The following is a 26,999-nucleotide window of genomic DNA, read 5'->3' as shown; positions in this document are numbered from 1 at the left end:
TCAATAAAATATATTAAAAAATTAAATTAAAAAAACAAATAGAAGCACTGGGCCGCGGCCCACTCTACGCGCCAGACGTGCGGCGGTGACGTACTCTAAAAGAGCAGAGTCCAGGGCTGGGGTCAGGAGGTCATGCTGAGGGAGCGAGAGCCCAGGCAAAGAGGAGACCGAGGAGGGCCACCCTGATTGGGAGAGCTGGCGCCAGGTTAGGGAGGTGGGATGGAGGGAGGTCTGGGTGGGTCAAAGGCTTGTACTTATAGCCCTTTCGAAACTTGACACATCTGGGATATAAAGTCCGGTGTCTTCCTGAACCCTTTCCCCACCAACCCCTTTCTTTATGGGATGTCTGTGTCCCCCATCCATCCTCCTTGGAAACGGTGAGGGGTCCACCATTCTTGGCCACCTCCACCAAGAGGTTAGGGGGCGCTGGGCGGTGAGGAAGAGCAGGATGAAGGGGCACAGGACAGACATTTAGGAAGGGTCCCATTCGGCACCTGGTACCCAGAGTTCGTCCCCTTACTTGTTCCTGCGAAGATGACGGGGGTGCCCACGCCACGCCTCTTGCCGGGCCCCACAGCCCCGGGGCGGGAGGTGTTGCCGTGGCTACGGAAGAGGCGGCCGTTTCGGAAGACGAGCAGTTGCAGGGTGCAGTCTGGGGAGACCGGGGGCGCCAGGGAGGCCGGGAGGGATGAGAAGAGGCTGGGCGGCAGCTGGATGGAGGCCAGGGCAACGCTGTTCTGGGGGGGACACAGGGATTCCTCAGAGACACAACAAGATCCCCTGGGACTCTGATGTCTTCCAACCCCTTCTTCTGCCTCCCCTCCCCCCTGTTCTGGGCCCTGTCTCCTCTCAGGTCTTCTACCCTCACCGGGCACCCGCCTCTGGGCACCTCCCCTTTTAGCATCCTCTCCGCCCGGCGCCCACCTTGATGTGGAAGGACCACAGAGAAACGTTGGGCCTCCCGGTGGTACAGCGGAAGCGGAGCTGCTGATCAGCCAGGGGCTCCAGCTCGGGAGAGGGGTTCTGGCCCAGGCCTGCGGGCCGGGGGCCGGGCACACCGGCCTCCCTTCGCTGGAAGGCCGTGCAGGTCAGGCCCACGTAGCTGTGCGGCTTGATGAGGTAGGCCTCCAGTGCCACGTTCCTCGAGTTCTAGGGACAGGGAACTTGTCACCCAACCCTCTGAGGTGCGGTTTCGCCTTCCCTTGCCTGAGACCGCACAGTCCCTGTCTGCTCAGGCCCCCCTGTGCCTCTCTCCTCACTGTCTTCTCCGGGCTTCGCCACGGGTCTTCCCCAGACCCTGGCATGGTGCCTTCTGCCCCCCACTCATCCACACCCCACCTTGAATCTTGCTCCCCTCTTCACTCGGGCCTGTTCTGCCTCCCCAACGAAGCCGCAGAGCGGCCTGTTTGACCGCCTGCATCTCCCAAGGGACCAGCACAATATCTCTCAGGTAGTAGGTGCTCTGCCGTGGTTGCTGATTGGCTCACGACCCACCGTCAGAAATGTCACCCTGGCCTCAGGGGACACAAGTCTCCATTACTCTACACCCCATCACAGTGCTATCTCTCCCCTCCCCGCACCCACCCCCCGCCAGGCAACTTGGTTTCCCACAACACCAAGCGTAACTTCCCCAGTGTCCCTGGCCTCCCTCTCTTTCGCTGCCCCCGATGACTCGGGATCTGAGGCCACACGACTAGGAATCTAGTCACGTTCGGTGCTCACGGCAGGTGCACGGTTGGGAGTGCTTGCTGCCCGAGAGAAGCTGCCTGAGAGTGCTTGCTTTCCCTTCTGGGTGACTGACTCTAAGTTCCCTCCCAGTGTCGGCCCCCCGAAGCCCCCTCCTGGCTGACCCACATTACCACAGAGATGTGCTGGGCGTGGGGGCTCAAGATGGCCCCCCCAATGCGCTCCAGGGCACCCACGATGCCGCTGCAGGCCTTGTCCTCTCGCTGGGCCAGCCACAGCAGGTGCTCGTCCACCAGCATCAGGTTGCTGGCCATGTCCACCATGACCTCCACCAGCTGTGGGGGAGAGGGGGAAAGAGTCACTGAGACACGGGTGGGGCTTGGTACCCAGGGGCTGGGGAGTGAGAGGATTGAGCCTCAAATGGGGAGCAGGAAGGTTTGTAGAGACCTGGTTGAATCTCACCTCTTTGATCTGGTCCACGTAACCCAAAAACTTCTGGATCATCTGAGCCACGTAGACTACATCCATCATGTCTGAGAAGCTGGCAGCCTCGGCTGTGTACACGCGCAGCTGGTGGGCCAGGGTCAGCGCGTTGGAGGCGTTGATGGGCATCTAGGCGGGTGAGGGAAAGAGAGCGGGGTAGTCTAGTCTCTCTCCGTCTTCTCCAGAATTGCCCCCAGGGGCCCCTCTTCTGTGCTAATGCTCAGGGCAGTGCCTGGGGAGAGGGTCTGGCCCACTGGCTGGGTCTAATCAAGATAGCAGGCAGCCCACTTCTAGGCCACTGGCTGAGGCACAGTGGCTGGCTCATGCTGTCCTTTCTGCCTCCCCCCCCCCCCTTAAGGCTGCCCTTGCTGGGTTGGGGGATGAAGATGCTGGGGTGGCTTGCACTTTCTGAGTGTGGCCTTGGGGGTCTGCATCCCCCGGGGGGAAGGAGAGCTGTAGAGCAGGAGCCCCTCACGGTGCACACCCAGGGAGCAGGGGAGCAGTTGGGAGGCCTCTCCCTGCCCAGCCCCTGAAACCAGAGCTGACAGGTGCCCACCACCCCCTGCCCTGGCCTCACCAGCACGAAGGTGTAGAGCACCCGGGTAATGTCGTTGGTGTACAGGCAGTGGGAGTAGTCCCCTGGCTCCCAGCGGCCAGCGCGGTCACACAGGCGGGAGGCCTGGGTGCCCGGAGTGCCCCCGCTCAGAGGCACCGAGGTGAAGGGATACTGCAGGCAGGATTGGTAGGCTGTGATGCCGGCCAGAGTTCGAGGCCACCTGGGGGCAGAGGCAGGAATTGCCAATGACCCAGGCCCCTCAAGGCAAGGGCCCCGCCCCTCCCCTCCCATTAGAACTGTGATGCCAGAACCTTTGAGGAAAGGATCCAGAAGAGTGGTTTGGGCTGGCCTTCAAGGGGTCCCCAAGCCCCACTTTCTAACTGTATGTGTACTGCTAGTGCTGCGGTTAGTGCTATGGAGGCTGGACTTGAGTCCCGAGTTCAAGTCACTGACCCTTTCTGGGCCTCAGTATTCTCAGCTGTACAATGGGGAGATTCGTATCTCCTTCCCGAGAGACTCCTTGGGATATTAAATGTGATATTCAGCTGAAACCGGTTTGGCTCAGTGGATAGAGCATCGGCCTGCAGACCTAAAGGTCCCGGGTTCGATTCTGGTCAAGGGCATGTACCTTGGTTGTGGGCACATCCTCAGTAGGGTGCGTGCAGGAGGCAGTTGACCGATGTTTCTCTCTCATTGGTGTTTCTAACTCTCTATCCCTCTCCCTTCCTCTCTGTAAAATAACAATAAAATATATATTTTTTTTAAAAATGTGTTATTCAAGTGGGTGAGCTTTGTAAACTATGAATGGAAAGAAGCACATAAAAACCTTTCTGTCCTGCACCACACATGTCAGATGGTTATAATCGAAAGAGGAGGTCTCTGAATACAACAGCAGGACTTGGAGCTGAACGACTCAAGGAGTGGCTGGGAGACTCTGGCCACCCGTGGACTCAGATGCAGGAGTTGGGGGCGGGGCGGGGGGCGGGGCCGGAAGCTGTTGGGTCTCTGGGGCAGCTGAGCACACCGAACCTGAAGTCCCCTCGGTTGTTGGCGACACGCTCGGCCGGGCAGTAGGAGGCGGAGATCTCCAGCACCACGATCTCCACCTTCTTGCTGGCGTTGCCCTGGACGGTGGACACGGAGCACTCCCACTCGCCGGAGGCGCCCACGCCGATGTGAGACAGGATCAGTTCGCTGCAAGCAGGGGGGCGGGGCTGGCTTGGTGAGGTACTCGGGGGCCACGCCAGCCCCCTGAACGCCCCTGGCCTGGCCACCCACAGCCGCCCTGCCCCAGGGGGTGCAGGATGAGCTTCAGGTTGTTTATTCTTCAGCGGAGTGAGGGATGCAGGGACATGCTCCTCCCATTCTGATTGGCCTGTGACGATCAATGCTTTTCTGAGCTTCACTTTCCCCATCTTTATCGTGGAGTTAATAGCGGTCTTACAAGTCGATTGGAGAGATTGGGTCTGATAACACAGGTGAGAGCCATTATAGCCTACTCCGTAGAAGCTCTAAACTAAAGAAATGTCAGATGCAATCATTTTCTCTATGAGGCAATTAATTTCTATCCCTTATCATCTGGACCACTGACTTAGCCCTGGCCTTCCGTGAACACGCACACGCACGCACTCTGACACAGGCGGCACACCCCAGGAACGTGGTGGGCCCGGCTCTCTGGGGGGTGGGACGGGGGGCCTGAACCTGGTGATGATGGTGCAGTCGTGGATGAGGCTCTCGGCCAGGAGGATGCCCGCCTGCTCGTCGCTGTCCACGGGGGCCCGGTTGTGGAACCAGCGGATGCGGGTGTCGTTGCCCAGGTAGCTGGCGGAGCACTGGAAGGGCAGGCGGTCGCCCTGGAACACCACTTGGCGTCGGGACGGGATGAGGTAGTGCGTGTGTAGCTCCAGGGCCCCCTCTGTGGGAGGAGAGAGCGGTGGGGCCTGAGTGACAGTGTGGGAGAGTCCGGGAGGGGGGGCCCGGCCTCCTCTGTCTGGGGCCTGGGGGGAGGAGGAGGGGGCAGGAGGAGGCCTCCAGGGGCAGGAGCACAGGCGAGGGGCAGGAGGGTTTAGAACTAGTAAAAGTTCTCGTTTCCGCAGCACACGTCACCCCAGATGAAAACATAGAGCAGCTGGCCGGGACCGGTTTGGCTCAGTAGATAGAGCGGCAGCCTGCGGACTGAAAGGTCCCGGGTTCGATTCCAGTCAAGGGCATGTACCTTGGTTGTGGGGACATCCCCAGTAGGGGGTGTGCAAGAGGCGGCTGATCTATGATTCTCTCTCATCGATGTTTCTAACTCTCTATCCCTCTCACTTCCTCTCTGTGAAAAATCAATAAAATATATTAAAAAAGAAAACATAGAGCAGCAGGACCGAGGGGAGTTGAGAGAAGCTGATGGAAGGCGACCCCAGTGGGATCGGAGGGAGAGGATGCCCGGGAGAGCCTGCCCACCGCCCAGGAGCAAACACTTCATGCTGAGGGCCAGGTCCTTCAGGAGGGAGCCTGGGCCTGAGGGGCGGGCAGAGTCCCAGGCTGGTGTGTGGGGCGAGGATTTGCTCACCGCAGCGCAGCTGGGCCTCCTGCAGGCCGCCCAGGGCCTGGGCGTGGAGGGCGCTGGGGTAGGCGCAGAGCGTTCGCTCAGACAGCTGCAGGGAGCGATTGCGGGCCCAGGACGGCAGCCAGCGCAGGCGGCAGTCGCAGGTCAGGAACTCGGTGCCGAAGTCCCTGCAGAGCGGGCAGAGGGCATGGAGTGGAGCAGAGGCGTGTGGGCTCCTGGAGCAGAGGAGTGTGGGCTCCACTCCATGCCCTCTACCCACTGGATGGAGCCCCAGGAAGGGACTGAGCTGGAGAGGGCCAACGTGGGGACGTGTGCACCGGCCCAGCAATCACCGGAAGGCAAATATGGTGGCATCTCAGCCGCTGTCTTCCTGCCTACTAATGAGGCTGGCCCCTGCGGTCCGATGCCTAGGGGGTCTCCCTCCAGGGCAGAGGAATGAAGCGGGGGTCCGAGTCCTGGGAAAAGATACTCACACAAGCTTAAGGGCTGGCAGCTCATCAAAGACCCCAGGCTGCAGGCTGGAGAAGATGTTTCCAGAAATGTTTCTGTAGGGACAGGGAGCAGTGAGCTGACCTGAGGGTCTCCTGGCGCCAGAGGGGGGAGGGGGAGCAGGTGAAGTGCACGCAGGGACCTGTAGGGTTTGGAGCTGCCTTCCTCCTCCCAAACCGTCCTTTGGGTCAGAGCCTCCCCTCTCCCCTCGCCCCTCACTCACAGTCGGAGAAGCCTGGGGAGGCCTTGGAAGGTCTCAGAGGTGAGACAGCCAATCCGGTTGTTGGAGAGATCTCTAGAAAGACACACACACAACCTCAGCAGGCCACGTGGCTGCACCCAGAGCCGCTCGGGAGGGACAGGCCAGTGTGGCTTGTGTGGGAACAGAGTGAACAAGGAGATGAGGTTGGGGGTTCGAATGTCTGCCCTCCCCCCCAGCATGCTGTGTGGGGAGGGGGCCGCTAGGGGTGGGTGAGAAGCAGGGATGGTGGGTGAGGAGGAGGGGTGTGGCTCACGGGATCCCTGGGACCGTCTCTGCAGGGGTCACGGGAGGGCTGGGCGGTTTGGGGCCGGGACATGCCACTTACAATCGCCTCAGCTCCCCCAGGCCCAGGAAGGCGCCGGGCTGCACCGTGCTGATGACATTGTTCCTCAGGTCCCTGCGGGAGGAAAGTGGGGAGGCCTCGTCCCTCTCCCCCCTTCGCTCCCTGGGGCCTGGAAGCCCCCCTGTCACAGGAAGTGTCCGGACTCAGTTTCCTCCTAAGTCCCGGCAATCCTCAGAACTGATGGGGAAGTCGGATGAAGGCCCTGCCCCTCGCACAGGCCTCTGCGGCCTCCTGCCTGGCACCAGGGGTACTTGGTCGGGAAGGGGAGCGAGGGTGTAGATGCCGGGAGAAGGGATGACAGGGCCTCAGAGGAGGAAGCGGGAAGCAGAGCATGCGAACAAGAGGTACAGGCGCTGGGCTCCGAGTTGGGAGGCCTTGGTTCCACCTCCGAGCTGTCCTGAGTACCTCATGGGGCGGCTGTGAGAATCATTTCAAAATGGGTGTGACAGTCTTTTGCAAATTGGTCTACAAAGATAAAAATCTCCCTTCGCCTGGCTGTCGGGAGGTATTTTATGGCTACCCTTCTGAATCTCTCCAGCTGACAAGTGAGGAAATAATAGGCCAGGCAGCGGATTGATGACTGCATGGATGCTGACCTGGTCTCAGGGTCCCGGACTCCGAGGCAGGGCTATAAATCACCTGGCCTGGCCCCTCAGAGCGGAGGCTTGCTCAGTCCTGTGCCCGCCTTCCCCCAGGGTTTCTCCGAGGAGCTGAGAGAAGGTGGCAAGGGAAGTGCCACTTAGGGCACAGCCGGGATGGAAGATGGTGGAGCCCCTGCCACTCTCCAGCCCAGAATGTGGGACAGGCTGTCCTGCCAAAGCCTCAGGGATGGCTCTGGACTGCAGGCAGGAGGGGGTTAACTGAGCCAGCTCCCTGCTGGGAGGAGAGGAAATGGGTGTCCAGGATGGGGAGGTGCCCTCCCACCAGGGGGCCTGTTTTCGCATTGGCAGTCTGAGTTGGGGACATAAGCACACACACACACACACACACACACACAGATGAAACATCATGGCCAGGGGTCCTCATACCTCAGCTTCCTCTCATACCAAGAGCTCAGCCAGCCTCCATAACCCCAAGTCCCTTGGGAAAGAAGGGAAAGCCACCAGAAGGGGTCAGCTTCCCAGCGGGATGGCTTCCATACGCAGGCGTGCTGGGAGGTGCCCCAGGCCGGCACTCGCAGGGAACGTGCAAGCACGCAGACCCTGGGACAGCCTGCAGAGCGGGGACCAGGGAGGACCCAGGGCTGTCCTTCCTGCCTGTCAGCCCCCTTTTGCTGCCCAGACCCCCACCCTCGCCCCCACCCCGCCTCCCTCCGACGCTAGTCCAGCCTGTGCCCCCTGGCCCCCGTTGGGGTCTGGCCATTCTCAGGGCTCTGTTCCCCACCCCCGTGCGGGGGCCGGCAGAGGGAAACACATTCCTCATTGTGTCACTTCCCTTCATGGGCTGCCAAGGGGCTGAGGCTGCAGCCCCCCGCTCCTTCCCTCCAGCTCGCTTGTGTTTATTCTCATTTCCTCCGGCCCTCCTCTCCTCGAGAGCCTGCCCCGCTGATGCTCTGCAGATGGGAGCAAGGCGGCTGCCGGGCCCAGCGCTCTCCTGCCCGGGACTTCCTACAGCCCAGCCATGCCGGGGCTACCGAAAGGGCTGCTTCCACCAAGTGTTGGCACTTCTTCCCGCTTGCCTCCCACCTGAAGAGTGGCTTCCTGGGCGACCAAGGCAGCCCCTTGGGAGCTGGCCTGCTCGCCCAGACCAGTAGTCCTGGGTCCTCTCGTGAAGAGAGGGACCTGGGCTGAGCTCTGACAGCCCCAGAGGATCTGGTCCCTGGTCCCTAAGCAGCTCCGGGGGCGGTGCCCTTTCAGCAGCAGGAAGGGCCGATACAATAGAACTTGGGTCATTTCTTCAGACCTATGAGGCCCTCGTAGGTCCGTGGGTCTGCACCGTAATTGCTAAGCACATCCTTTTGAAAATTTGGTGATGGCTATGGACTCCCGCCCCAGAAAAATGCATACACCCAACATGGTGCATATGATTTTAGGGGCTGTGAGGAACCCCTGATCGGGATTTGCCTACTCTGATCCCTTCATTTCTTAGATGAGGTCATGAGGATGCACAGATGTTTCTGTGATGTGGCATCTCCCGTCCCTCTCTGCCCTCTGCTTCCACAGAGCTGTGGTCTTGGAACCTGGAGGAGGTGCAGGGAGCAGACGGAGCCTCCCCTCCCCCAAACCACTTGCCCAATCCAGACCAGGCTCCCTTGACTCAGCATGCTCCTCTCCCTGTATCTATGTCAATACGGAGTAGTAGGACACCCCCACCCCTGGCAAAAGTGTGTGTGTGTGGGGGGGGGGGAGGGGCGTTTCTGGGAGCAAATCATATCCTGTACCCCTCTGGGGAAAATAGAAACTCAGGAAGCTAAGTGTGTAAGAGTTCGTGCGTGAGCACAAGCAACAAAACAGCAGATGGATAAGTTAGATTTAATAAAAAATTAAAACTTTTGCTCTTTAAAGGACGCAATTAAAGTAAAAGGTGCCCTCGCTGGTTTGGCTCAGTGAATAGAGTGCCAACCTGTGGACTGAAGGGTCCCAGGTTCTATTCTGAAGGGCACATGTGGACTCGATCCCCAGTAGGGGGCGTGCAGGAGGCAGCTGATCAATGATGCTCTCTCATCATTGATGTTTCTAGTTCTCTCCCCCCCTCTCTTCCTCTCTGAAATCAATAAAAAATATATTTTAAAAAATAAAGTGAAAGACGACCTATGGAATGAGAGAAAATATTTCCATAAACCATATGCTTGATAAGGCATTTCTATCCAGAATTTATAAAGAACTCTTACAGCTCAGTTATAAATGACAACCCAGATGAAAAAAATGAGCAAAGGATTTGAATAGACATTTCTTCAAAGATGATTTACAAATGACCAATTAATGCATGTAAAGGTGCTCAACACTGTTAGTCATTAGGGAAATGCAAATCAAAACCACAATGAGATGCCACTTCACATCCAATAAGAAAGACAGACAAGCCTGGCCAGAGCGTCTCAGTGGTTGAGTGTCAAGCTATGAACTAGGAGGTCATGGTTCAATTTCCTATCAGGACACATGCCTGGGTTGTGGGCTCGATCCCCAGTAGGGATCATGCAGGTGGCGGCTGATCAATGATTCTCATCACTGATGTTTCTTTCTCTCCTTCTCCCTTCCTCTCTGAAATAAATAAAAATATATTTTAAAAAAGACAGACAACTGCAAGTGATGATGAAAATGTGGAAAGACTGGAGCCTTTGTACATTATTGCTAGGAGTTGAAATGGTGCAGCCACTTTGGAAAACAGTATGACAGATAGAGTAACCATGTGACCCAGCAATTCCACTCCTAGGTGGATATTCCAGAGAAGTGAACATACAAAACCTGGACAGGAATGTTTCTAATAGCGTTATTCACAATAAGCCCAGAAGTGGAAAAACCTCAAATGTCCAACTGATAAACAAAAGTGTGCTATAGGCACACAAGAAATATTATTCGATCATAAAAAGGAATAAAGTGCTGATACATGCTATCGTATGAATAAGCCTTGAACACATAATGTGAAGTGAAAAAAAACCCAGTTACAAAAGACCACACAATCCCATTTATATGAAATGTCCAGAATAGGCAAATCTGCAGAGACAGAAAGTAGATTAGTGGTTGCTTAGGGCTGGGAAATAGGGAGGGACTGCTAATGATTCAAGGTTTGGGGATGATGAAAATGTTCTAAAATTAGACTATGATGATGATTGCACAACTGTAAATATTACTAAAAACCATTGGATGGAATGCTTCAACGGGACAAACTTTATGGTATGTAAATTATATCTCACTGAAACTGTCAAAAGAGACTGAGCGTGAATTTGTACGACAGCGTGCGTGTGCATGTTTGTATGTTTTTGTGTACGTGTGTGCGTGCGCGCACCACGTTTGGACAGGGTGGGGCGGCCAAGTTGGCTCCCTCTGGCCCCTGCAGACCTCCCTTGCTTGTGGGTTTGAAAACCAAATGATTGGTTCGGAGGCTGCAGAGCAGCTTTCCTCCCCGGAGCCCTCCAGGCCTTGCAGGGTTCACCAGAAAGCGGGGCTAAAACACCCCCGTAGGTAGGGGGGCTGTTTGGGGGGCGCGGGGGAGAGAGAGGTTCTGGGGGCCTGGAGGAAAGCCAAGGTGGTCCTAGCCTCCCTCCCACCCCCAAGCCCCAGGCCCCTCTCATCTCTGATATCATCCAGCAGGTATTTATTGAGCACATACCCTGTGCCAGACATGGAGCTACAACAACAAGCAGGGCGGGCTGTCCCTGAACCCATTAGCCTGAGCGTAGGGCAGCTCTCCGCCGCATTCCTCCCCGAGTGGGGGGAAAGGGGGGGGCGGGAATGGGGGGGTGGGAAGGGAGGGCCCTGGCCCCGCCTCCAGATTAATGGAAACCACCTGGAGGGTGAGCGGCGCTCCACCCCCAGACCCCACTAGCCACCATTCCCATGACCATCTGCTTCTAATGAGCACCCCATCCCCCCCCCCTGCATACCAGCCCCCCCGGGCTTATTAATCTCATTAGGCAATGACAAATCATCCTGGGGCTGCGCGGGCTCCCCGCCCCGGGCCCTGCCTCCGCGCGCACGGCCCCTGGGGGCGGCGGCCACGCAGCCACTCGCTCGCACGCCAGCCTAGCCCCCGCGGCCTCTCCCGGGGCGGCGTGCCCTGTGGCCCACTCGGTCCGGGGCTCTCCCTGTGATGGGGCGCCCTCGGAGCCCCGGAAGCCGCGCAGGGGCTTGCTCCCCATAGACTGCGCAGGGTGGGGGATAAGGCACCAGAGGGATGGGCCAGCCCGGGACTTTAGGCGCCTCCATTTCATCTACGTGACTGCCTGCTGCAGGCTGGAGCTCTGGACGATCCCACGCAAAAAGGGGGCGTATAACATCTTGTAACTTGGAACTCTTCCGAGGAGAAGGGAACTGCCATTGACTGCCTGGAAGTCCCTGCTGTCCCCGGCTCTCTCCCTAGAGGAACGCATCCCATGCAACCCTGTCAGGGGAACATGCATTGTCCCATTTTCCAGGCGAGGATCCCAAGGGCACCCAAACGGTGCTTGGCAAAGGCATGATTCAATCCCAGAGTGAAAGCTCTGGGCCCTTGCGTAGCCTGCCCACCCCCATCCCAGAGATCCTTCCTCTGGCCAACACACAGGCTGGCCCCGGTGGAGGGGTTGTGGAATCCAGAGAGGGGGGCCTCACCCACGTCTGGGCCCTTCTATACACTCCTTGGGCTGACCATGAGCTGCCTCTGCTGGTCCCTCTTCCAGGGTTTTCTTGTCTGTCCTGCCTGGCTGATAGAGGTGTGTCCCCCACTGCATCCTCACCCTCATCTTCGCCCCCAACGTCTCTGGAGCACGGGTACTCCCATGGGATCAATGCCGGCACATTCCGGCTCCTCGCCCTTTCTGTCCCTTCCCCGGCCTCAGGGTCCTGCATTGTGAGACAGGCACCGGGCTGGCCTATTCCCCCCACACGCTGACACTGGACCCATTCTCAGAGGCAGAGGAGCGCTGGCACAGGGAGGCCCGGCCAGCATTCACTGGCACAGCCCAGACCTACCACTTCAGTTATTCGTCGAGGCCCTGACCCTCCTACAGGACTTGTTGCCATGGGCTGTGGGATGTGAGGCTGCCACAGGCTCGGCTGCCCAAGCCTGGACGTCTCGGCCTGACAGGACAGAGAGATCAGTGTTTCCTGGCACCAACTGCACGCCAGGCCACGGTGTCTCGCTGGTGATGAATAGGCCCACAGTGTACGGGTCATCTGGTCCACTGGTTCCCAACCCCGGACGGGCATGAGAATCGCCTGCGTACCTTGTAAGAAATTCCCAGGCCCCCTCCAACCTGACGAATTAGCGTCTCTAGCAGCGGGGGCCCAGGCCCTCTCCCATCTCTGAGATTGTGGGATCGTGTTTGCGATGATTAGTTTTACTCGTATGTGTCCGCTAGGCCAGGCTGCAGCACCCCGTAACTTCATCAAAACACTAAGCTGAAGGTGTTGTGTAGGCAATTTGTAGATGGTAACCACATCGGCTGGCTTTAAATAAAGGAGATTACCTTTGATAATGTGGTGGGCCTCCTCCTATCAGTGGAAGGCCTTAATAGCAAAAGCTGAAAAGAAATTCTCTCACCAAAACCGGTTTGGCTCAGTGGATAGAGTGTTGCCCTGCGGACTGAAAGGTCCGGGGTTCGATTCCTGTCAAGGGCATGTATCTTAGTTTCAGGCACATCCCCAGTAGGGGGTGTGCAAGAGGCAGCTGATCTCTTTCATCGATGTTTCTAACTCTCTATCCATCTCTCTTCCTCTCTGCAAAAAATCAATAAAATATATTTAAAAAGAAAAAAGAAATTCTGTCTCAAGACTATAGCATCAACTCCTGGCCTGACTTACCAGCCTGTGGGTTTGCTCTACAGGTTTTGGATTTGCCAGCCCTCATATCATGTGAGCCATTTCCTTAACATTTCTTTATATGTTTTATAAAGATACACACACACACACACACACGTACACGCATCTCCAACTGATTCTGTTTCTCTGGAGAATCCTGACTGATACAGTCGTGATCAACCAGGATGGAGAGCCATGCACTGCCTCTCCATCCTTTGGCACAGAGGTCTCCCCTCCTTTGGAATAACCGGCCACGTCACTTTGCTCTTTGATCTTTTCCTTCACTTGTGGATATCACACACACACACACACACACACACACACACACCACACACACAGTATCATAGAATCCAATACAAATCGCCACCCCTCTTTTCACAGATGATGAAACTGAGGCCCCAAACCTGGCGCCCAGCCCTGCATCTCTCTGACCTCATCTCTGACCAATTCCCAGTCACAATGCCCTTCTGTTCCTCAAACTCACCAGGCAAACTCTGGACCTGAGGGCCTTGCCAACTGCTGCTCTCTCTGTCCTTCGGATGTTTCCAATTCCCCATCCCTCAAGTCTCAGGTTCAGTCACCTTGTCAGCAAGGCCTTTCTTGACCCCATTGCATAAACCAGCTGCCCCCCCCCCCCCCCATGGCTTTCTATCCTCCTTACCCTGATTCATTTTTCTCTGGACCACTTATTGTCTCCTGACATAATATACATTTATTTGCTATTTCCTGGGTCCCATCAAGAGAGGGTAGGTTCCATGAGGGCAGGCACTTGGTCTACTGTGTTCACTCCCAATGCCTGGAACAGAGCTTTGCACACACATCAGGGAGATTTGTGATGTGTAAATGAACCACACAATAAAGAAAGGGGGCTCAATAAAGTTCTCTGGGATGAAGGACTAGAATGATTCCTAACAGCGCAGGGACTCACACTTCCTCATGCCCAGCAGCCCTTCCACCTCAGATGACTCCGGATTTAGTCACTGTTCTGGACTCTTCTCCCCCTTCCCTCTGATTGCCTCCCATGTGTTGCAGGCACCTGCTGTGTGGCCACCAGAGTCACAGTGCTGAGGAGGGGCGTCTGATTCCGTATGTTGACACGGGTGGGAAGAAAAAGGCCACCTTTTCAGCCTCATCAGAAGCTCTATCATGAGACTGAAGGATGAGGAGGGGGCAGACCCCGTGGGTCTGGCTGATACACCGAAAGGGTAAAGCTGGGAAGATGTCAGTGAGGCATGCAAGGCTCAGAGCGGTGCTTGCGTGTGCTAAGAGAAGGGAGAGAAGGGAGAACCTCTCTGGGCGGTGACTGGCCCCTGCGGAGCAAAGCGAAGGGCTGGAGAGGCAGCTGCGGTTTGTCTTCCTCCCAAAGATCCTGGAAGGAGAGTCTGGTTTCCTGCCAGTCAGCCCTCTAAGACTGAGCCTGGGCTGAGCGGAGGAATCGGACTCCCAAACGCCAACGGCCGCAGGGAAGATAAAACCTGCCCTGTTTGCTGGTGCCCAAGGAGACATTAAATAACAGCTGCTGGCGGCTCTTTCTCCTGGCCTGGACCACCCTGTCTGTGAGCTGCTGAGCAGATGATCGGATGGTCACAGAGCTGGGTCGACGCTAAGGTCAACATCCCAAGACCCCCTCCCACGCCTAGAATGGGCCAGATCAGACAGAACATGCTCTGCCTCCCCACCCCCCACGAACCAAACCACTAATCAAGCTTTCCTCACCGCGGGGGAGGGGGGCTGGAGGAGAGGCTCCCCCTTCCCCTATGAGATGGCTATAATAGAGACAACCTCATAAGGTTGTTGTCCTGGTTAAAGATCTAAACTCCTGGTCATGTAGATACTGCATCTCTATCTCCCTTGAACTTCACGGACCCTTCTTTTGGACTTGACGTACACAAACCCCATCCTACTTAATTCTAATACACATGGCATCGTCTGTGGTCTCCATTAGACTCTTTGGGTCTTTGCTGCCTTATTCTTTTGGATCCTCCACTGCATTGATCCAAGCAATGGTACTAGAGGGGAGAGGGGCCCTGTTGGAGGTCTTGGAAATGCCCAGAAGGGTGGGAGTAAAGGTGGGAGAGAGGGGGTTTGAGGAGGGGCAGATGGAAGGAGGACTCAGTCTCCAAATAAAATGGGAGGCCAGGTCTTTTGTGGAGACAGGACCCAGAGCTGTGGTACAAGCTGTGGATCCTGGAGCATGCCAACTCAACAGGAAGCCGACCAAGGGGTTGGCTCAATCCCCTCATTTGGCGGGTAAAGTGACTTGCCCATGACCAGGTCAAGCCCCAACTCTGGGAAGAAGTTTCTTGTGGGCTAGCAGGGCCCTCCTGAGCCCAACCCCAGCCCGCCTGGGTCTGTAGGGTGGATGGACAGATGGAGGCTGCAGCTATAAACTAGGGAGGAGGGGTGTGGGTACATGGAGATCTGGACGTGACCGCTATCCCCACCCTCCGCCCAGGGCTCTGGCCCCTCAGGGCTTTGTTTGTTGATTTGCTTTTAGGGAAGGAGGGAAGAGGTCCCAGTCACACCAAATCCTCCCTCAGCCCTTTCTTTATGCTGAGCCCCCAGCTTGGAGGAGGCAGAGGCTTCTGGCCAACTAAGAGACTCAGCCCTCGTAGCCGATTATACATTAAAGAGCATTAATGAGCTTCCCTTACCTCCTAAGCCCTGCCTAGACCAGTGAGGTTTCTCTACTTCTCTCTGCTGTCACAGGGGAAGGAGCTGGTCTCTCTCTCAGACCAACCCCTCCTGCCTTTCACCTGGGAGTCAAGCCCTGGGCAGGGTCCCAGTGGGTCTGACTCTTGGCCAGCAGGCCCTAGGTTGTGGGGTCCCTTAGCAACCAGCATTCCTCATCCTTCCTGAATGAAGCTCTTGCCCATGACCATAAGGCCCCACGTCTGCCCCACCTCGCCCCAGCACTTACAACTTCTCCAGCAGGGACAGTCCCAGGAAGGATCCATTCCGGAGCCCTGTGATCTTGTTGTTGCTCAAGAGCCTGAAGGCAGAGGGAGAACACAGATAGGAGAATGTGCTGTTACAAGCTGGAAAGTGTGGATGGAGTGGGGAGCCCATTTCACAATCACACTGCATTCTGGGTAAATGACACCACCTAAAGTTGTGCAAGGCAGCAGACCACCACCAGCTCCAGGAGTCCATAAGGAGGAGCCAGCAACTGGTTCAGGCCGACTGCTCAACAGCGAGCCCCAAACCAAGCATTTCACCTGCCCTGGGTTCCGCTATGGCCTGGGTCCGACTTAGGCTCTGTAAGCACGTGGGTAGGTGAATAGATGTGAAGTTGCAATGCTCCTTTATACCTTGGAACCTCTGCATTCAGCCTATAGCACCCCCTTTCAGCCCTCCACAGCTCTGTCTAGCCCAAGTCTTAAGCCCAGTATCCTGAGGACAGAGTGAGGGAATGACCTGGATTGGGTCAGGGCTCCTGCAGGTGGAGTGGAGTCAGATGGGAGGAGCTACCTCTTCTTGGGGTCTCCAAGCACTTTCTCTGTGAGCTGAGGATCTCACCTGAAGGGGACGCTACCAGCCCTGAAAAGGCCCAACGTGGAGGACCTGAGTGCCCTTGCCTCCCTAAACCTGCCTGCAGCCTTAACAGAAAACGGATAGAGCCCTGGGCTTCCCCGAGGCCTCAAGCCGTTCTCCAGCCCCAGCTTTGTTTGTTTATTCATTTGAATTTAGGGGAGGAGGAAAGAGGCCCCAGCCAACTGTGTGAACCCACTCCGCCCACCCACTCGGCCTTTCTCCGCCAGGCACCCCGCTGGGAGGAGGGAGTTCCAGACCAGCCAAAGGGTTCATCTCTTGAGTTAATTGCTTATTAAACGCTTTAATGAGCCTCTCAACCCCAACTCTTGCCTGCCTTGGGCTGAGAGGCAAAGGGTTTGCCTTCTTTGCGCCCTCTGGACCTGGGAAGGCCAGAGGTAGAGGCCTCGGGACGTCTCTTGAGTGGGCAGCCTCGGAGCTGGGTAGTAAGGGAGCGGGCAGGGGCTGGGTCCAGGCGTGAGAGGGGCTGTCAGAGAGTTCTGCCCCAAAGCTCACTGGGAGAGGGTGGGTGACTACATCACCAGGGCAGTGAGAGGACCCCAGACATCTGACATCCCACCTCCGCCCAGAGGCTCTGGAGAACAGACAATGGCCAGCATGGAGGCAGGAGTGGAAGGGTTCTGGGTCAGTGGGAAGGGGTGGAGCCCTCATCTCCTTCCTCCCCCCATCCCTCTCCAAACAGACTCTTCCTGTCCTTCTAGGCCCCACCTAACACCTAACACCTACCAGTCCCTCCGACAGTGGCATTTCTCAGTAGGGCCTGAAGGGTGACTGTGGGGAGGATTTTGGCGGGGGGAGGGGCGGGGAGGGAGAGAGGGGTGTGTGTGACGCTGGGTTTCCAAAGTGCTTCACACACACACACATAACATTATCTTGATATTTCCAAAAGTACATCACGGTAGTCACTGTATGAGCAATTAGAATTTTCATGAAACCCCCCCCCCCCCTTTCTTTTCTTTCTCATTTTATGGATTAGGATAGCTTTATTTCACATTACAGGAGGTGCTGGTAAAACATAAATAGTCTTGTCAGTTCTTAGTGCCTCTAATGGTCTCATTCAGGCCCTAATGGGGCTAGGTGAGTGACTGATTCTTGATGGTGTGACTTCTAAATCTAAGCTTGCCTTGAACCTGGTTGGGTAGCTCAGCTGATTAGAGTGTTATCCTGATACGGCAAAGTTTTGATTCAATCCCTGGTCAGGGCATATACAACAATCAACCAACGAATGAATGAAAGTAAAAGCCTGCCTCTTCCCCAGCTCATTCCCTTCATACACCCCAAGGGTGAGCTTCAGAGGTTGCATCCAAAGTTAGAGAAGGCAAGAAGGCCCCACGGTGTCCTTAGGAAAATCAGGGAGGGCCCTGAAATGTCAGGAAGAGGGGGGAAAGGGGCATCTCTTTTAGCCTCCCCTCAACGCCAGGGGTCTCTCCCAGGGACTGCCCCTCCCCTGGGCTCCTGGGAAAGGAAGAGGATGGGGATGCTGATGGGGGTGGGGGGCAAAGAGGAGAGGTGGGAAGTATGAAAAGATAGAGGAAGAGAGCTGCCAGATTATCACAGTGCCATCCACGAATCCGGAGGCCTGAGAACACGATTTTCCAAACGTGGGTTGAGTATGGACCTGTCAAAGGGAGGGGAAAGTATCTTACTTCCCGAGAGATGTCTGAGGATCCCAATGTGAGAAACATTGGCTTTAGACATGAAAATCTTATCCTACGAAAATGCCTTCTAATTGAAAATCATCCGCAAAAGCATTTTTAAAAGATCATCGAATTGAAGACAGAAGACTGCATTTAAAAATTCTCCACCTCCCAGATCCCTGAGGTTAAAACCTGGGATCCTAATTTGAGATTCTAGAGATGGTGCTGAGGGGAAAATATCCCACAGTCTCCAGACTTTTTGGTTTTTAACACTGAACTCCAAATTCTTTAACCCAGAGTTCACCAATAGAAGTTCAATGCAAGCAGCATATGTAATTTGAAGTGTTTTTTTTTTCTAGTCACATTTTTTAAAGTTTAAAAATTAAGTAAAAATATTAAATTTTCATATTCACCTAACTCATATGTTATCGTTTCAACATGTAATTACTATACAAAACTACTGAGATATTTTCCTTTTTTTTTTTTTTTTTTGTAATAAGTCTTCAGAATCTGGTGTGTATGCTCCTCCCCCAGCACATCTCAATTAAGACCAGCCACATCACAAGTGCTCAGGGGCCACCTGTGACTAGTGCTTTTAACCCTTATCTAGTCTCCCTGTGGCCAGCACCTCCCCAGGAGGAAGTCTGGATTGCATGAGATACTGAAGCAACTGGGGTGGTGTGTGAAAGTCTGGGTGGCATGGGAGCAGAGCAAAGGGTCAGGGGACCAGCCCCTGAGGCAGGTTAGGACCAGCCTCTTCCCCAGAACAGCTCATCTCTGACATTCCAACCCTCTCCACCCTGAATCAAGAACCCCTGCAGGCCAGGGCCCTGCATGCTCTCTGAGGCAGCCTCTGTAGTGCTGGGTAGGAGAGAGCAGAATGGGGTAGGGGTCAGCTGCAGCCACGCTTCCAGCATGGCTAGCCAGGTGCAAAGTCCAACCTCTTGGAATGAGGAGGTTTTTTTTTTCCCATTGCAGAGAACATTTTCCTGACCCCCCACCCGCTAAGCCACTCACAGAAGCAGGGCCACCAGCACACAGCACTTCATCCTTCTCCAAGGGGGCCTCTCCTGAAGCATTTCCAGCCCTTGGACAGACTTCAGGCAGACATCTGCATGATTCAAGTCCCCAAACGCCCAGAATTGGATCCTCTGGCCTTAACAGCCTAGACAGGGCTGAGGAAATTTTTACTTTAGACCCAGATTCTCTGGAGAATGGCCTCAATTATGCTTGTCAGTTTATTTCTCCGGAGGTGCCCATGGGAGTCTGGTGAGGGAGGAGAGGGCAGTGATTTGGGTCTGGCGTTGCCATGGGCAGGTAGGAAACTGGCAGTTACAGGGCTGTTAGTGGGATAGATGAAAACACACACACACACACACACACACACACACACACAGCCTCGCCCAGTGGGGAGAGAAATGTTCCTACCACACGAGGCTGTCTCATGGGAGGAAGACAGGCCGGGTGGTCCCAACCATCGGGCAGGGAAGGGGGAGCCTCAGTCCCACGGTTCTTTCTAGTGTTGCAGACACAGTGCCAGACTTGGCCCCATTTAACAACCCCTTCCCCCAACTACCAGACAGACATTTCCTGGGCCTGCACCGGCCCTGGGAGCCCACCAGGTGGATTTCCCTCCCTACCACGGGCCCCACCTCACAGGCCCAGGGCACGCCCAGCATCTCCAGCTTCTTTCTTCCTACCTTCCCCCCCACCCCCGCCCCCCATCTACCAATCAACATCACACTTTCACAGGAAGCAGCCAGTCCTTGGAGTCCCCTGTTCTCTACCCCCGAGTCTGAAGTCTGGCCAAGGAGAAGGGGGCAGGCCGAGCCCACTTCAGAGCCATCTCCCAGCTAGGGTCCTATTTTAGGGAACAGAAGCGAGCAGAGTTACCACTAATGAGGCTAGAGGCCAAGAGAGCGAGTGGCTGGCGTCTACAGGGAGGCCCTGTGGCCTCTGGGAAGCCACAGGAACTCGCCAGATCCCAGCCTGACATCAAAGATGACCCTGTAGGGGTCATGTGGGCACTACTCTGTAGGGCGTGGGGCCAGCTGGGCTGTGAAGGCCCCGTCTCCGACCCCTGCAGCTGGCACCTGGGCAGTGTCTTAGGGAGACCACCGGCGAGGGAAGGAAGGTGGTCGGTCCGGTTGCTGACACCAAAATGGCCTGAGGCCCATCATCTACCCTGAGCATCAAAGTGATGCTGGACTCCTAGCCTCTCCTGCAGGCACAGTGCCCAGCGCCTTCGAGCACATCCAGGGCTCACAGAGATGTCTAAAACCTTAAAATAAATAAATAAATAAATAAATAAATAAATAAATAAATAAATAAATATCACTGCCTCTGAGATATAAATGCTACAAATTGAAATGAATAAATGCTTAATGAACTGAATGACTACCAAATATCCCACTCTGCCAATTAGCAGTAATTGCTATGTGCCAAGAAGGATGGGGGAGCACATTGATGTGGGTGATAGGACAGTAGCTTTTCCAAAAGTGAGACTGCCGCTGGCCCACAGGCTCTGGTTGGACGCCCACCCTCAGGCTAAAGGCGGCCTTTCGTGTCCACTCAGGGGACATAAATGTTGGAGGGACGTCAACACGCCTCTCCTTTCCATGATCCTGTCCCTAGGCTGGAAGTATGTCCAGTCAGCCCTGAACCTGGTTAGCAGGGGAGTCAGGTAGGGCCTTCCTTCTGCAAGGTTTACGGGGTCATGTCCTGAGACAGCCTCTGGCTTCCGCTTTGAAGCTGGGCTGTCCAGGCAGGGCCTGAGGTCAAGGTCAAGAGAGAAAAGAGTCTGGAAATGGCTTCTATGAATGGGGCTTTCTTGTCTAATCCCTCGTCTCTGCAAGGCACCCTGTCTCGGTGAGCAGGTGTTTATGGTAGGTGGCCAGTGTGCTTTAATGGGGATTTTGGGGACCCTAGGTGTGGTCACTCACACCTAGGCATTCATTCATGTGTTCTTCAAACTTACACTAACACCAAATGTGTGCTCAGCCCTGTGCAACACACTAGAACTCCAGTGAATGGGAGCATAAATGAGACAGGGTGTCTACACCCGTCCGTGCATGGAAGGTGAAGGGGGATGTGTCAGGCAGGAGATGTGTCTGGAATGTTTGTGTGCATCTGACCGGAGGAAGCTGGGAAATTACTCCAATCCATCTTCAACACTTCCTCCAAACACGGCCCTAAGTCTCACCACCGGGGAGCCAAGATTTTGAGTAAAGAAAGTGAGTTTCTTTTTAAATGTAAGTAAACTTGAAAGGATCGATCTGCTATCAGTTGTTTATACATAAGTATAAATTATCTCTCGCCTTTCCACCCCAGAAGTTTTCCTTGGGAGTCCTGAGGCCCTGATCCTGTCTTGCTTTGAGAGTCTGTATCCAGTCTCCACAACAAGATTCCAAGGCCCCGAGGCCCCGAGGGCAGAGAGCAGGTGTCTCACCTCCTGGCCTGGGGCTGGGCACACCTGAGCGAATGGATGGGTGTCTGGAGGGACAGGGTCCAGGGAAGATGGGGTAGTCAATAGACAGTTCATGCAGAACCCTGGTTTTCCCAAGTCAGGAGGCAATTTCCTCCTACCTCTCCCCCCACTCCCATCCCAAGTCAGTCTTGCCGGTGCTCACTTCAGAGCTAGGAGCTAAGCTGGCTCCAAGTGCAGCTCTTCTGGGCCACCATAGGGGGTGAAGAGTCCAGGAGCTGAGGGGGAGAGGGAGAGCAAACACTGGGGGGAATGCTTTAGAGAACCTGGTCCCACTTTTCCTGGGAGCCCTGGGGGCTGGCTAGGAGCTTTGTGGTGGTGGGCAGGCTAGCCCCTCTCTTGGGGCTTTCTTCTCTGTAAAAGATGGGTCTATCCTGAAGACTCGCACCCCTTCTAGCATTGAATGGCCTTTCCCATCCTGGACATGGAGACTCTGGGAGCCTGAAGTCTAGGGTTTCTGCCTCACTACACAGTTCCCAGCAGGCAAAGGGCCCTGGGGGGAGGGGGCGCTCAGCCTTCCCTTCCCAGCTGGGAGATGTCTGGCCCCTCAAGTTCAGGCTGGAACTCCTTCCTCAGGCTGCTCCCTCCCCCCTCCTCCCATTCCTGGCTCCTCTGTGACAGATTGGCTCCCCTGCCCCTCACCTGGCCCCATCCATCTCGCACACCCTTTGCTCCCCCATCTGCCTCTCCCCACTCCCCGGGCCGGGAAAGATGGGTCCTGGGCGGCTGCCCAGGTTAGCTAACTCCAGCTTCTCTGCTCTCCCACCCCTGTCACCCAGTCCTAAAAACAAAGGAATGTTCTGGAGTTTGGGAAGGATGCCCCCCCACCCCCACCCCCAACCCACCAGCCCCGCCCAAGGAGGGAGGAAGGGGAGGAGGCAGGCTTGTCCTGTCAGTGTCTGAGCTCTAAATAGAACAGAGCGGCTGGGCTGGGGGAATGAAAATAAACAGCCCCTCCGAGCAGCCCCTTCCTTGCAGATACCGGATTTTCCTCTGGCTCCTCAGCCCAGGGCCATTTCCCTCCTCTCTCCTCCCCTGCTCTCGGTCAGATCCCAAGGAGGCACAGGGCCATCTCCACCTCAGGATGATGAGGGAGTGAAGGGTCCAGGTCGAGGCTGTGTGGCATTGGGGAACTCCCCTCCCCTCTCTGGGCTTCGGTGAGGAAAGCTCATTGGATGGAAGGCCAGGGACCGACTCAGAGGTGGCTGGAACTGGAACGTTTTCTCCTCCAGGAAAGGGTTCTTATCCCAATGACTCCCATGTGGCATAGACTTAGAAACACTCTCTCCCATTAAAAACATGACCCCAAATTTAAGGGTCAATTTCTGGTTAGGTTCAAATTACATTGGTTTGCCTTTGTCTTTGGGGAAATTCTCAGACTCACCCCTAAGGCGAGGGATTGCTGCCCCCACCCCAACACAGAGGGATGACCCATGGGAGCCACCAGAAAGGGGTTCCTAGGGGGTCAGGAATGGCTGGGTTCTTGTCCCGGTTCTGAATAATCCAGGCCAAATAATCCATTCTGGGTCCTGGACCCACGGGGGGCTGAATTATACGTGTTGTCTTTGGAGCTCAGCTCATGGCTTCCCAGTCTCTTTGGTGCCACGAGGACTCAACCAGTGAACCCCAGAGGGCTCTGTTCTCTGCCCAGTGCTCGTCCTGAAATGGGACCATGGACCCTGACAGCCTGCAAGGGTGGGGGACCCCTAAGGGCAGGGGATCCCAAGACTTCCACTCCTCTAGCAGGAGGGTGGGAAGAGTCAGTGAGGGACTTAGACTTCCTGGGGCCCCTCATTTCAGATGGGCTCGGCCCCAAACCCCACACGGGGTGTTGCAGCTGAGATCTTGCACCACTGGAGGGTAAGGGATTGTGTTGGAGTGTCCTGGCCTCCTCCCACTTCTGCTTCTCCCTCTTTTCTTTCCTTCTTTCTCTTCACTCTCTCCCCCTCCCCCTCCTCCCCTCACAAAAGCTCTCTGTACACAGCCACTTCCTCTGGCTGCTGTCTCTGAGCCCAGACCTTATGAGAACCATATGGGGGAAAGAGGCTGGAGGAGAAGGGGGTGGGGAAGCTGGCCTGGGCCCGCCCCTCCAGCCAGCATCGGTCCACTCCCCTCAGGCTATGCTGCATGGCAGTTGGCACACTTCGCCCCAAACTCTCCTAACTGGATCCTGGTGGCTAGGGTGCGGGGCACTGAGGGGAGGCCTCAGACCAGAGCTGGAGGTCCAGGGGGAGACTGGCGCTCAAGAACCACTTCCCTGGGGCTGGAGCAAGGCTGTGAAGGGGCCGCCCCTCCCCCCATGGTGCTTCTGAAGACCACCAAACTCAGAGCAAAGGGACCCAGCCATGACTAGGCACATCTGTGTGACAAATACCCCCTCCCCGATGTGGTGGGCACCCCTCAACCCCCCCCATTCCCCTCACCTGGGAGGCTGAATGGATGAGGGTTTGTTGGCTCTGGGAGAATTTGAGTGACCTGTCCCAAGTCTGGCTCCCTCCCCACCCAGCCCTGGAATGCTCCCAGGTCAAAAGGGCCTGGGTCCTGCTGGGAAGGAACAGGGTTTTTGTTTTGTTTTGTTTTTAAAGCAGCTTTTGTGTCTGTTGGGTCTCAAGTCTAGCCAGGTGAACAGGGAGTCCCTGACCGAGAAGACCGCTAGGAGGACCTGACCAATCCTGAGGCTGCTGAGAGCCAGCGGGTGACTGTTAGCGAGGCCTGGACTTGCAGATCGCCTAAGTCCTTTTAAGTGCAAACGGTCCAGGAATTTATGACACGGGCTGGTATCCTCTGTGGTGCTGCTCCCATGTCCTGGGATGTCCTCCTAGGAGGTTTCCTTGGGCAGTTATCTGCTATCAGTCCTTCTCTGGAATTCCTTGGCGTGCCCCCTCCCCCTCACTCTATCAGCCAGAGCTGAGAACCAGGGAACAGGCCCATCAGCTGCGGCCCTGGGGTCGGTTGTAGGCTCACAGGGGTCTCTGCATCTCCCTCCCACACCCACATCCTCCTTGAATAAGCCACCCCTTTGAGACAGTCATGCCCACCGCTGTCCTGCGGGCTGGGCCTCGAGACTGGGGGTGGGATGGGGTGGGACGCAAAGAGTTGTGCTTTCCTGGAAAACTGCGAATGGAAATCCATTAGAGGGGGGAGGGGAAGCAAAAGGTGGGGAGGGGGCCGTAGTCTGAGAAAACAGAAGGCAGAAGCTGAGATAACAGGGTGGAGGTGGAAGGGTTTTCGGTGAAGTAAATAGCCTTTGAGCGGCTGGCAGGCCTTCTCTGAGGGAGGGTCTTTGCACTTTCTTGGTCTGAATAGTCCCAGCACCCAGTGCCTGCTGGGCTTCCCAAGGTGGAGTCCCACTTCCCCTGAGGACCTTGCAGCAGGGGGTGTGTGTGGAGGGCCTGGGATCTGGTGGCCACTCCGAAAGCAGAGGAGGAGGAGGGAGGGTAAAGCCACCCCCCCAAAAAACGATGGGCTCAAGTCCTGTTGTTTGCACCAGGTGAGAGGCAAAAAGGTGAACGGGGAAACTTGTGTGGAAAATGAAAAGGAGCAGGGAGGAGGCGTTTGGGAGGCTGTGTGGAGGAGGTTTTCATGTTCTTAGCCTCTTGCGTGGCTGCCAGGCTGAGGCGGCAGCCCCTTTTCAGGCCTCTCTGCCTTCTTCCCTCAAGATGCATGCTGGGGTGGGGATGGGTGTGCTGGAGGGACTGAGCCCAGGGACAAGAATCCCGCCCCGCTTCTACTGAAGACCGTGGCTTCTTTTTCCTTCAGGAGCCAGCATGGTGGGGTGGGGAGTGGGGAGTGGGAAGCAATCAGGATCAGGATTATGTGGGGGGTGGGAGGGAGAACCTAGGAAATGGTTCGGTCCCACTGCGGGCGGATGGGCAAGGGGCGCTCAGGGTCTTCTCTGGCCTGCCCTGTCTGTTCTCCCTGCGGGGACGTCCAGCCAGGCTCAGGGGGCGATTCCTTTGGGAGGTATCTTAGACCAGCGAGGTCAGTGGCCTAGGATGAGAGGGGGCCCGTCCTGTGGGGGTGGTTTGGGAAGATGAGCTGGCAGTTATGTCTGCTGCCGCCCTGTCATAATATATTCTCACCCAGAGCCGGCCCTGCTCTCACCTTGGAGTGGCGTCGGTGGGAATTAGCCACGGCTGGAAAGGATTAGCCGCCAAATCATTCTAAGATGTGTACGACCATGCCACCTTTTTCCATGTTTCCCCCCTTCTTTCTGCCTTCAGTGCCTTAGGATTCCCTAATCCCAACAGACAGCATCTTCCCCAGGTGTGTGAGCACAGCCACAAGACCCGGCGTATACACAGGTAACCCCTCTGGGAACTGAATTGTCACGGCCTGGAGGGGACATGCCACCGGCCCAGCTACTCCACACAGCGGGCATTTTTCTCCTCCAGCACTGAGTGGGCTGGGGAATGTCAGGCCTGTCTGGACCCTTCAACACCAGTGGACGCGCAACAGGACCTGGGAATGAGCAGCCGCAGCTGCCTTGTCAGGCCACGGCCACATCTCTGAGCTGCTGGGAGGTGGGAGAAAACAGACCCCCTCCCCAGTGCGCGGGCACACACACACACCCACACACTCACACAACCACCCCAGCTGGAGAAAATGCAGGCCAGGCAGCCAGCGTCAGAAGCTGACCAGTCCCTGTTCTGTCAGGAAGCGGGCAGCCTCTGAACTCACCCAACCAGAGGCGTTACTGTATTGTTCTGGACACAATCGGGTAGATTGTGAGCCAGCCCCGACTGACTCGGGCAAGGGGCGTAGGGGAAGCGGTTGCCACCGGGGTCAGGAGGACAGGGAAGGGGAAGCGGCTCGCGGGCTGGACCCAGGACAGGAAAGGGAAAGGGAAAGGGAAAGGAAAGAGCCGCCGCCGGGAGGGCCCGACCCTCCACCCCACAGGGCGTGCGTGGAGCTCCGGGCACGTGGTCCGCGCAGGAAACCGCTGGGGTTGGGAGGGGTCGCCAGACCCCCGGCCAGTAGGGTTGGGGTCGGGGTGCCAGCGACGTGAGGGCTCAAATAAGTCTCTGCCTGGGAAGGAGGGAACTGGGGTGACGGAAGGAGGCTGGGAAGCAGCCGCCACCCCCTCGGCCAGGTTTCTTTCTTGGAAATCTTTGCTCTAAAAAGTCAATCGAGAAAGAGACTAAGGTGGCATCCTATTCAGGGGAGGGGTGGAGGAGAGAGAGGGATGCAGAACTCACTTCCCAGATGCGCGCGGCGGGAGAGGGACCCCAGAGGAATCGGGGCGCCGGGGGTCTCGTTCAGACCACAGGCGCCTGCACCCCAAGGACAGACTTTTCCGAGCTCCCCTCCCGCCGGCCCTCAGTAGATCGACCGGCTGGAAGCCGGGCTGCCAGACTCGGGGAGCGCATGGAGCGCCCCCCACTGGAGGAGCCTGGGCCGCCGGGAGACGCCTCCCGTCCGACCGGGGACGCGTCCACGGTGGTAACGGCCACAGCCACCTACCATCGACCTTTCCAGAGATTTCTCCGTCCCATTCCTCCCCTCCCCCCACCTTCCCA

The 26,999-nt window shown here is 56.3% G+C and overlaps 1 protein-coding gene across 2 annotated transcripts in view; it reads right to left on the bottom strand.

The window, feature by feature from the left end:
- ADGRA2 (adhesion G protein-coupled receptor A2) overlaps positions 1-26,999 on the bottom strand; it is a 34,212-nt gene that overhangs the window by 6,191 nt on the left and 1,022 nt on the right. The window contains exons 2-13 of one of the 2 annotated variants that reach the window (XM_084878372.1): positions 15,728-15,799; positions 6,356-6,427; positions 5,992-6,063; positions 5,753-5,863; positions 5,283-5,446; positions 4,427-4,640; positions 3,755-3,919; positions 2,747-2,945; positions 2,149-2,298; positions 1,860-2,021; positions 925-1,149; positions 521-737 (exon numbers count right to left, since the gene is read on the bottom strand). In XM_084878372.1, coding sequence (XP_084734498.1) covers positions 521-737; positions 925-1,149; positions 1,860-2,021; positions 2,149-2,298; positions 2,747-2,945; positions 3,755-3,919; positions 4,427-4,640; positions 5,283-5,446; positions 5,753-5,863; positions 5,992-6,063; positions 6,356-6,427; positions 15,728-15,799 — 1,823 coding nt within the window. The remainder of the gene's footprint in view (positions 1-520; positions 738-924; positions 1,150-1,859; positions 2,022-2,148; positions 2,299-2,746; positions 2,946-3,754; positions 3,920-4,426; positions 4,641-5,282; positions 5,447-5,752; positions 5,864-5,991; positions 6,064-6,355; positions 6,428-15,727; positions 15,800-26,999) is intronic. The other variant, XM_084878373.1, reaches the window with a different exon arrangement.

This window comes from Pipistrellus hanaki (assembly GCF_964339955.1).
Source record: "Pipistrellus hanaki genome assembly, chromosome: 3".
Taxonomy (NCBI): domain Eukaryota; kingdom Metazoa; phylum Chordata; class Mammalia; order Chiroptera; family Vespertilionidae; genus Pipistrellus; species Pipistrellus hanaki.
Note: the sequence above shows the minus strand (reverse complement) of the source record. Positions and strands in the feature narration are given on the sequence as shown.